Consider the following 12,090-nt stretch of genomic DNA (forward strand, 5'->3'; position numbering starts at 1 on the left):
CAAATCGATTATAATAAATCATTATCATTTCTCAATGAAATCATCTTTAAACTAAAATACTACTGTATGTACATGCATGTATGGTGCTCATAAAATATCCTAGGGGAGATAATAAAGTAAATATCTTTAAATCCAATTATGGAATGCATATATCATAATTTACGTGTACAAATAATAATTAAGAGTTCAAAATGAATTTTGGCAGTAAATCAACCACTGCAACAATCATACAGTGAAATGTGGACTTATGCATTAAAACCCTTAAAACTAATTAAAAGATTTAATGTGGATGTGGTCTACAAATTCATTTCACATTTCCACAGTGTTATTTAGTAAAATATTAATATTGTGAATGGACTTCTGCAGGTATGTTTTCATCTAAACCTGCATCGATCAAAAACATGTTTATCTTTCAATTTGAACGATTTTTTACAGCATCAAACATTTTACCCAGCTATGGACCATACAGCTTTAAGGTTTGTGAAGCATATATATATATATATATAAACATCAATAATTCAATCATCAGTATGTTTTTACTGGAATTTTACAAACAAAGGGGATTTTTAAGTGTGTTATCTAGGGGGGATACGTAAACATCTCATGTCTATGCATGCACAGAAAAATTATCTAGTGGAGATTAGAGTATATTTAATGGCCATGGAAAAAGTATCTAGGGGGAGATTACCCTAATATATAGGGGGGATATATATTTGATGGCAATATATAATTAATCGAAAAAGTATCTAGGATCTAGGGGGAGATTAGTCTAATATCAAGGGGGGATATATATTTGATGGCCATAGAAAAAGTATCTAGGGGAAGATTAGTCTAATATCTAGGGGGGATACATTTTTGATGGCCATAGAAAAAGTATCTAGGGGAAGGTTAGTCTAATATTAAGGGGGGATACATTTATGATGGCCATAGAAAAAGTATCTAGGGGAAGATTATAGTCTAATATCTAGGGGGGGATACATTTTTGATGGCCATCGAAAAAGTATCTAGGGGGGAATTAGTCTAATATCTAGGGGGGGATACATATTTGATGGCCATCGAAAAAGTATCTAGGGGAAGATTAGTCTAATATCTAAGGGGGATACATATTTGATGCCCATCAAAAAAGTATCTAGGGGGAGAGTATATAGTCTAATATCAAGGTGGGATACATATTTGATGGCCATCGAAAAAGTATCTAGGGGGAGATTATAGTCTAATATCTAGGGGGATACATATTTGATAGCCATCGAAAAAGTATCTATCGGAAGATCAGTCTAATATCAAGGGGGTGATACATTTTTGATGGCCATAGAAAAAGTATCTAGGGGGGAGATTAGTCAAAATTCAAGGGGGGGGGATACATATTTGATAGCCATCGAAAAAGTATCTAGGGGGAGATTAGTGTAATATCTAGGGGGGATACATATTTGAAGGCCTTAGAAAAAGTATCTAGGGGGAGATTATAGTCTAATATCAAGGGGGGATACATATTTGATGGCCATCGAAAAAGTATCTAGGGGGAGATTAGTCTAATATATCTAGGAGGGTGATACATATTTGATGGCCATCGAAAAAGTATCTATGTCCATGTAAAACCTGCATATCTATAGTGTATATCCTAATATAAAAGTTGAATTACAATTGACATACCATTTTACACTTATTCACTCATAAAATGATTTACATTGTATTCATCAAATTAGTAAAAATATGTTATCTGAAATATATATGACAAGTTTTTTGGGGGGGGGTTTCCGTGATCCAAAATCAATTAAACATATGTTTAGAAAACATAAATAAATTGTATCAATTTGCAAGCACAATAAAATCATTGGGAAGATGTACCTGTACAGGTAACATTTGGTAATACCACTGTGTACAGGTGACTATCTGACAGTGCCTATATATAGCCACACCTGTACCTGTCCGTCCCACCACTTATTAGGTAGTTAGGTAATACCTGACCAGGTGTAATTAGTTACCTGGCACCTGTAAAGGGACTCCTGGTATATCTTTATGACCATTTAATTAACTGCCAACTAAAAATTATAACAATCACTATTGATGTCATTGGGGGGTACTTTTTTTATAAGGGGGGATACTTTTTTGATGGGCAAAAATTTGATGGGGGACACAAATTTGATATGACAACCTCTATTTCCCCTATTCGGTCCCGCCCCTCCTGCCCCTGGGGGGGGGGGGGGGTCAGAGCCAAGATTTATACAAACGCTGTTCCCCTTCCCCAAGGATGTTTCTTGCCAAATTTGATTACTATCCATGTAGAACCCTATGACAAGTAGCAATTTAAAGGATTTACCTCTATTTCCCCTATAAATATATCCATAAACTGTAAACAGATTTCGCCTTTACACTGAATGACGGAATGAATGTAATAAAATACGGAATGCGGAATGACAGTACATACTGAATTGCGGAATGAAAACGGAAGATATTCAGATAAAGATCGATCAATATCTCTGCAATCTCTGCATAGAAACCTTCTTTTTTTTTTTTAGCGTTTTGCTTCGCTTCAGTTCTAAGTCATAAACAACTGTTATCACTATTGAGATTCCTCCTCTAGACTCTTTTGTATTCGGACGTTTGATAGACGTCTCTCGTCGGACGAGAGACGTCTATCAAACGTCCGAATATAAAAGAGTCTAGAGGAGGAATCTCAATAGGGATTAAAACAACTGTTACACATAAGTTTTTTAAGTTTTTTATTCCATCCAAATGCATAACAAGCATATAGGGAACAGTACAATTATGATCATTATAATATGACATACAATGTATACAAGTATATAATATGGCGGAGGACAATATTTCAGTATTACAATATATACTAATAAGCTACATATTTATAAAAGACGTGATCACAACAGAACCTACGTTGATGCTGACGGCAAATAAAAAGCAATTTTATCATTTAATTAATTGTGAGCAGAGTTTTTCTTTTCTCTGTTGCACGAAACAAAAAGTTACCCAACATATTCAAAATTTTAACATCTTTACTAGAGAATAATTCTATGAACTTATGCACGCTTGGTCTATGATAAAAAATATCTGTTAATGTATTTTTCTCTTAATTCAGAATATGCCGGACAGAGAAGAACAAAATGTACTTCATCTTCGATGTCATTTTTATCACATAATGGAACAAGTCCTTTGATTTCTAGGAATATTATTATAACGCCCGGATTCGATATTAAGACTATGACATTGCATACGGAATTGGCTTAAAAACTTCTTGAATTTATGATTTACAGGCTTAATTAAATAGAACTGTGTACAAAAATTATCAACAACATGTTTATACAAATAACATTTAGGAGATACATCAAACGCACTATATAATTCTTGAAAAAAATTTGCAAAAAATGATTTTCATTTAAAACACATTGATTTTTCCAAACATATCCAAATCCCAAACTACAAAGTTTGTGCTTAATTTGATAGACCCAATTCGTTTTACAATTAGGTTTTCTGCTATTCAATTCGACTAGTGCATCATAACAAGATTTCAGAATGCAATTGTTTGTTTTCAATAGTTTTAACCAATATTTCATAACACAGTATTGCCAACCTCTGATGAGGTCAAATCGGGTGATCACCCTTGAAAAAACGGGGTGAAAGGGTCAAAACAAGGGTCATGTGAGGAACCACATTTTAGGATGATTTTTAACACATTTATTAAAATACTAAATATCCTGATTTTTTTTGTTTCTACACATGTCCGGTTTCACTATTATCTTTGACTAAACAAAATGGCGGCCATTATGATTGGCTTGCCTGCCTACTACAACCGAATACCGTTCACGTTGACTATGTTTTATTCATATGAGTAAATCTTTTGTCTGAAATAATTGTTTGTACTTTTGAAGAGTTTTCCAATAGATTATTTCTGATTTTGAACAGTATTAATTGGCCATGTCTGATTTTGCTAGCTGGCTCTGGCTAAAAAACGATCATGGACATCGTGATGCATGACTAGAATAGTTTAATTGCTACAATTTCCCACCTGTAAACACAAACATAGCTACCAGCATTATACAGGGGCCTGATATGAGTCTTAAGCCCTGAGGTGTAATTAAAATTGCACTCATGGCTTTATCTGACGTATTTTTTGTGAGCTTCCTAACACTTTGGTACAAGAGCTGAAAATCGGGTTATTTGATGACCCGACGGGTCAATCGGGTTACGCATTCTAAAATGTCTAAAAAACGGGTCAACCCGAGGAAATCGGGTGAGTTGGCAATACTGTAACAGCTGTCTTACGTTGAACATACAATGAATATCTACCCGTTTCGAAAAACACCATAGATGTATTGACTGTTTTTCTAACATTAAGTATGTCTTTAAGGAAAAGGAGGTGAATTTTTTTCAACTTGGGGCGAAACATCTTGCCCCCACACTTCAAAATCTACATCTAACTCTGGATATACACACTCACAATCTTCCCTATTTTGACAAGTTACTAGTATCTGCTTCACCCGCCAGATCTTTGAAATAATTGAAAAAATCTATTAATGATACATTTCCATTCTTCGAGGTCTTACGTCTTGAAAAATTACGATAAAATTCCACAGGGTTATTACGTTTCAAAACATCTAGCATATTGCCTTCCATACTATTATAGGTGCGTCTCATCTTTCTCTCATAGACTTTATATTGTTTTTTGGCATGATATAGAATAGTTCGGTTAGTCAAGTAACGCTCTCTGTTAAACTCAGATAACTTAGCTCTAACCATGGCTTATCTGGCACATAGGACACATCAGACGGACTCACCAGGACCGGTAGCATTGTCGATAGGGGTTGGTAGAAATCTATGATCTTGTCCAGTGAGTCCTAGGGCTGGATCAATATATCGATAAACCGAGTATCGAATATCGATACGCAAAAAAAAACATGCTGTTAGTCCGAATGATTCTGACTATCTATCCGCTTTTTTATATACTGACGTGGGCGGAAAAGCGGATAGATAGTCAGAATCATTCGGACTAACATGCTGTATATCGCTGTATCGTTTTAAAACAACTTAACCTACTGTTTTTATAATACAGATCGGTCCATTAAAATTATCGAAATGTCTCGCTGTCTCCGCGTCGGCTTATCTCTCAAGGGGGACAATCGCGGTGACATGTCACCATGAATCGTCACCGAGAATCTTCAAAGCGGCGTCTCCGCGACCCATCGTGATCACGGTGATCCGCCATGTCACCATGATCCGCGGCGATCGTTTCATCGCGGATCTTCAAAGCGGGCGGTCCTCCGCGGATCGCGGTAGCACAGTCCCTGAGTGTCACGGTGTCAGTGTTACGCTGGCAAAGATTACCTGAGATATGTGTTCCGTCGGCAGGCGGTGAAACGTTGAGTCATATCGAAAATATAGAACAGTTTATTATAGAATACGATATGAAATATAAATAATTGATAATCTTTTTCATATTTTAATGTGATCGTAAGATACGTTTTCAATCAGAAATTTCCAATGTTTTTAAAGCTTTTGTTTTTCTCTAACACAAGTGACCGATAACTTGGACACGCTTGTTCATTGGTGGGCAATTTTATGAATATTAATCCAGCAAAACTTGCAATATTTATTTAGCAGAACCTGTAACGGTAAATAACTTCTGTCACTAAAAAGATTCCCCGTCTTCTGGCATATTTTGTAACGACATTGAGAATGAAACCAACTTCATTTTAAGCGAACCGTTAACTTTACAGCGAGAAAAATTCTTTTAAAATTTGGAACGACTTTGTCTTCTAATGATCTACAATTTCTACAGGATTTAGGCCTCTTTATTAAAAACTCTGAGGAAAGCGGCCTTGATAATTGTTTAACTTGTTGTTTAAAATATACTGTGTGTTCTGTATTTTTTTTCACTGCCCTTTTGTATGAATGGTTAAGGGTTAACCTAATCCTAACCCTAACCCTAGAAAATAATAAAGCTGTTTTTATGTCCCACACTGATCGGTGACACTCAGTGGAAAACATTTTTTTTATGATTGGCTGACCAACAAGGCTGCAGGTATGGACGATATTCAAAGCGCTGTACTAAGAAATCCAGCCTGTATCGACATACTTCACAGGATAATATGTAATGCGTTCCGGTCAGGTTTAGTTCCGGACATATGGGGTGAGAGTATTATAACTCCTATATTAAAAGCCGGGAAAGATCCAATGGACCCACTCAGTTACAGAGGAATTTCGCTCCTATCTATTCCATGTAAGATATACGCGGATATACTAAATCAGCGGTTATATGACTGGCTGGAAGTGAACAATATCCTTGTCGACGAGCAAAACGGTTTTTTTAGGAAACATCGCAGCTGTCTTGATCACCAATATGCCCTTTATAACATACTCAACAATCGTAAAATACGGAAACAATCAGCATTCGTCCTGTTTCGTGGATATGAAAAAGGCTTTCGATAGTGTTAATAGAGATCTGTTATGGTTAAAACTAAAACATCTTGGAATAGACGGAACCTATTTCTATTTCTACGAGCAAAACCAATCCCATTATGTAAATAATGGTTAGCAGGGTGAATGTTAACAGGAAGTCTTACAGAAACAACATTCGGAGTTTTAAAAATTGGACTTAAAACAATGCAGTAAAGCCTCTCCGACACTTTTCTCTATCTTCATCAATGACTTGGCAAAGGACATAAATTCGCTATAGTTTGTTGTTGTTCGACTCGATAGTTTCAAATACTTTCTGTATGCAGACGACATAGCCATTAAAGCTCCGAATGGAAACTTGTAAATTCAAAAAGAAGACTCGACAAACTGTCGGAATGGTGTAGTCAATGGAAATTATTATATCAACAAAGAACAAACACCAACGTAGTTTCAAATTTCCCCGTAATCCCCGCTACGTTACGACGGCCACTAACACAATTCAAATTCAGATGCGGTGGATGCCACCGCATTGACATTTGTTTTCTAAGTAAGCCATCAATTGGGCTGGACATGTGTTTTACATTTGATGAAGTAATACTTTTATGAAATGTTTTTTACAAGAAGGTTGTAATGATGTTTGACACTATTAAAAAAACAATTTTGAAATTGAATTGAAAAATTGTATAAAGGTCCACGACAGGTTTTACCATGTGTTCGACCCTCTGTCGCTGGCCACGGGCGGAGTTCACCTGTAATTAATCACCTTCTTGGGAGGGAGATTAAACTCTATACCCAACTTACCTGTGCCCCGTACAATGTGACAGTAACATTCTCACGTACTGACTCGTATTTCAAAGTTTTGATGTTTACAATATGCTTTCTTATATATTAACAGTTGGACATGAATTAGCTTATCACACTTATAACAATGTATGAATAATTATTTGATTTGTAACTGTAAATAGGCAGAGTTGCTTGATGTGATATCTGATCAAATAAACTTTGTTTCTTACACCCGGTTACAAATAAACGTAAAAAATTGGTCGCAATGCAATTTTACAGTAAGTTCTTCAGTGTACATCTGCCATCACTATCTTCATCGTTATGTTGTCTCATCAATGATTTTGCATAATTGACTTAATTTGAATATAGATAACTGGAAGGGGAAATAATTTTCATTCTTTATATCTTGACTATATGCATGAACTATATAATGAGAAGAACTGCAAATGGCGGAAACACGAGTTTCAAAATGTTTAATCTTTATTACAGTAGCAGTACTGTGGCGTACATGTATGTACAATGTAGTACGCTACATTTGTAAACTGTACATTGTTGCGATCCTAAAAATCGATGCCTAGTCAATTGTAAGCAATTGAACATTTTATGTACACATATACTGTATATCTATAATTATAAATGCACACCCTAGTAATTACAATGTATAATCCTTTATGAAAAATATTCCGAGAATACGTTTTCCATGGTAAGCGGAAGAGCCTTTTGACAATCTGAAAAATAAAACAAACGTAAACTTGTGATTGATGCGGGAAACACTATAAAATGTTACTTTTTACAATTGTTGATTTATGAAATAATCGATAATAGAAATCAAGCATATAGATGGAAATTTGATGTACTAATAATGCATTTTAAATGTGTTTGTGTGAAAATCGTTTATTCGTCATTTTCGACACCATGATACTATTTAAAGTACCCCGGTATAGCGCCTGATCGCTTCACTAAAATTATGACATTTGTGATGATAATATTATCAATAAAGTGTTGTATTGTAACAATTTGTTTGTTATTTCTTAAAAAAAATCGGAGTAAATTATGAACCCTATGGCAATAATCACAATTCTCTCTTTAATACCTACACGGTTGGTACAAGTAATTTTGTAAACCCGTTTACACATGTAACGTGGTAAAATTGAAACATCAATCTCGAGAACAGTTTCAGTCTTATTTAATACTTCATTGATTTATTAATCATAAAGAAGAAAGTTTTTAATAATGTTTTAAATACTTAAAAATATTCGGGTGAATGAGAACACTTTAGAAATAATACCTATTCCTTTTCTTAATACACTACCAGTTTGCACCATGTAAATCTCATTTTGTAAACGTACATATTTTACCTGTAAAAGTGGAAACTGACGTATTGTGAGTTCTGTCGTCTATGACCTCATCGTGTCCATATAGTTTTCATAGGCAAATGTTTATATGGTAATACAGAAATTTTAATCCTAAACATACTCCCGTTTTTTATACTTTCGTTTGTATTTCAGAACGTCAAGATCCGTAATTTATTGATCGTCAAGCCATTTACGTGATTATAACAATGGTATTTCTGGTCTATGCTTGCCGATCGTTTAACGTTTTGCGTAAATCGTTTATTGCGTTAATCGTTGATCGTTATCGTTAGCAATCGTAAGCGTTAGCTAACGGACGGATTTTTTGAGTTACGTTTTGCGTTAGGCTGGGAACGTTAAACGGTTCAGGTACTGTAACTATCTATGCAGAAAAGTCAGCAAAACTTGGAAGACAAGCATTTGTGAGAGAGGTGAAAAGCTCCAATCTCCATATTGGTGGTATGACAAATAGGATCGGTCGGGTAAATACAGAAGAAATCGAGAATTAAAAAACCTCTAAATTATACTTTAACATTGCGCTTTCTCAATTTTAATAAGTTATTATTTTTTAAAAATGAATCATTTCCGTCCCTTATTGTAAGGGCGCCTGCTTAAAAGCATATCCGTGTAAAATGGAAGATACTTGTCAATACTAATGATTTTGATTTGTAAACATAACTCAAATTCAAACCCTATACGTATCGTAATATATTAAAGAAACCATAAAACACCATGCGGAATGGTTTGTTAATTACAACGCTAGTCGCTAACACCCCTGTCCTCCTGTTCCGCGTTGAGTTTTATGTACCTGTATAAAACTTCACATCGAGGATGCATGTGTGGAGAGTAGAGCCATATAGTGAGTAAAATACAGGTAAGTTGATAACTATCGATACAGAAATGTCAGCAAAAATTGGAAGACAGCATTGGAAAGGGAATAATCCAATCTCAATTTTGGTGTATGATATTTAGGAAAGATCGGGAAATAAAGAAGAAATCGTGAATTAAAAACTTTTTACTTTTTTGAATGCGCTTCTCCATTTTATAAGTTATTATTTTAAAAATGAATCTTTCCGTCCTTTTGTATGGGTGCTGCTTAGAGCATTCCGTATAAAATGGAATATTTTCATAGTATTGATTGTTGATTGAAACATAACTATATTTACCAATTACGTATCGTATAGATACCATATATGTACCTCACAAATTACGCAGTGTTTGTGTGAGCATATACACTTAAAACACAATACAAAGTACTATTTTTCTTCTTCGATTTGGTCTTATATTTATGGAAAATTGATCTAATAATTCTGAACAAAATTGTCTAGAAATACATGCCATAGTTCGTGTACTAATTCCCAAACCCCCTATTTTTTGATGACATCAGTCTATATAGAGACCGTCTTATTTAAGACTTCGTGTCTAATTTGGTGACCGAGTCGAATATTGCAGCGGTGATCTAATTTTCAGTGCGGGTCTAATTTTGATGACCCAAGCCTAATTTTATAGTGGTGGTCTAAGTTTCAGTGACGAGTCTAATTTTTAGCGACTGGGTCAAATTGTGATGGCCCAGTCTAATATTACAGCAATTATCTAATTTTAACGACCGGGTCGAATTTTGATGACCTCAGTCTAATTTTATAGTGGTGGCCAAATTTTCAGCGACCGGGGACTAATGTTGGTGACATCAGTCAAATATCATAGAGACGGCCTTGGGTCAAATATTGAAGGTTCAAAGGAGTTCACTGACATGTCCTTATTTTGTGTTTTAAAGTTTCTCTACTAGTTTGAATTTTGACACCATTTTCTAAAAAAAAAAATATCACTTATTATCTATGTCTTAAATTTATTCGACGGCCGAATTACGACGACCTTATCTAAACTTGCCATCACTAGCTAGTATAGTCTATTTCATCGTGCACCTGTCTTAAATTAAGCCAGGTCTAAAGAAAATAGTTTGAGGTCGATAACTAATAGAACGGTCTTGTGTATGTATAGTGTATCGTCTCTAATGTAGCTTACGACCGCTTTATAGCTATACCAATATACTTCCAAGAATTCATGTTTACAAGGATTGATGTTTACAATAAGAACTTAAAATAAAATCGGTTTCTAAATATAAGTTTCATACACATTGTGAAATGAAGATGACTTTTATTTTAAGATAAATGTGTGCAACCCTCATCCGCAGACTACACTCTTCAGCCTCCCGCTGTGATAGACAGATTTACCTGTGTCCGGCCAGCTAACTGGTCATCGGAAGCAAGGACGAATAAATCCATGTCGGAAGATTATCCAGAAGCCGTCAGTATCATCTGTCTCTGGCGTTAAGTTATACGTAATGTTGTTCATTAATAAAATTCTTGCAATATTCCGGACGAATTTTACGTAGGTATGTCGTCACGTGACGTAGTCTTGTTAGGTATTCTTCGTTGTGATTAGTTTATAGTCAGGTGTTGAGTGTATGGGGCAGAACGTTGGATAAAGACTACATGCCACTGCATGGTATACTATATGCATGTATATGGGGAATGATTATTGTTCGGTTTAATTGTTAGGTAGGCGTTGTATCCTTTTCAGCGAGCTGTGTATCGTTGTCTCGTTCGTAACCGTTGTAAATATTAATGCTACATGTAATAAATTGTATTAGTAATTGAGAATGTATGTCTTGTTCTCCTTCAACAAAACATTTTTTTTGTCCACAGTGGCTAGTTTTCTGAGCAGTTTCCGAAACAGGATTATGGGTATCCCAAAACCTAAATCCCGGATGGCAGTTAGCATTATCAGTGGGTCTAACGTTCTCGTAAATTGTCACGGGGAAGAGTTAGGAGTGATAGGGCCAATTAATTCTAATGATGATGATGGTAACATGTCATTTAAAACATATGACAGCGACAGTAGCGAAAGTTTTGGTTTCGGTATCGAGGTATTCACCTACCTGTTACTACAGAAACTGCATCCAAAACACTTAATAATCCAGGGAATAAACAAAATGAACACACAATTAACACAGATAGTGGTGTAAAATCGTTTCCATCGCACGTAGAACCAGCTATCATCGTTAGAAATAGCGGACATCTTCCACAAAATAACGCAGGCCTTCGCGTGAACACGGCAGACTCGCCAGGTTTGAATTCGTCGTGATTGAATTCCTTTGATTACCTTGCTTAACGTCCTATCATTAGCGAAGTCATTCAAGGCAGCCTCCATTCGACTGATCAGTAGAGAGTGCGCATGTGCGAAAGATCGGTCGTGTTTTTCAGCACGTGAAAACTGTACGGTAGGTTACAAACACATTCTCGCAACATCAAAGGAAGTGAACTAAAGGACGCAGCAATAGAGAACAAAAACCTGATATTATTATAATCAGTGACCATCTGAGATTTATGTGGGATGTATACTCGCTAATCTCAATACATCGATAGACTGTTATACGGACACTTATAGTCAGTGTGGATTACCCTGTAGAATATAAATTAGGACCATTACCTCATGGCATATGTAGGAATAGTGTCGGCGTAGAGGATGAAAATCTGGTGGGAGCCAG

The 12,090-nt window shown here is 35.5% G+C and overlaps 1 protein-coding gene across 2 annotated transcripts in view; it reads right to left on the reverse strand.

Annotated features, from left to right (window-relative positions):
* LOC138318421 (uncharacterized) overlaps nt 1-11,650 on the reverse strand; it is a 72,525-nt gene extending 60,875 nt beyond the window's left edge. The window contains exon 1 of one of the 2 annotated variants that reach the window (XM_069260760.1): nt 11,482-11,650. In XM_069260760.1, coding sequence (XP_069116861.1) covers nt 11,482-11,621 — 140 coding nt within the window. In that variant the 5' untranslated portion in view covers nt 11,622-11,650. The remainder of the gene's footprint in view (nt 1-11,481) is intronic. The other variant, XM_069260768.1, reaches the window with a different exon arrangement.
* Nucleotides 11,651-12,090: the final 440 nt, after the last annotated feature.

The sequence above is a fragment of the Argopecten irradians genome, chromosome 1 (genome assembly GCF_041381155.1).
Source record: "Argopecten irradians isolate NY chromosome 1, Ai_NY, whole genome shotgun sequence".
NCBI classification, from domain to species: Eukaryota; Metazoa; Mollusca; class Bivalvia; order Pectinida; family Pectinidae; genus Argopecten; species Argopecten irradians.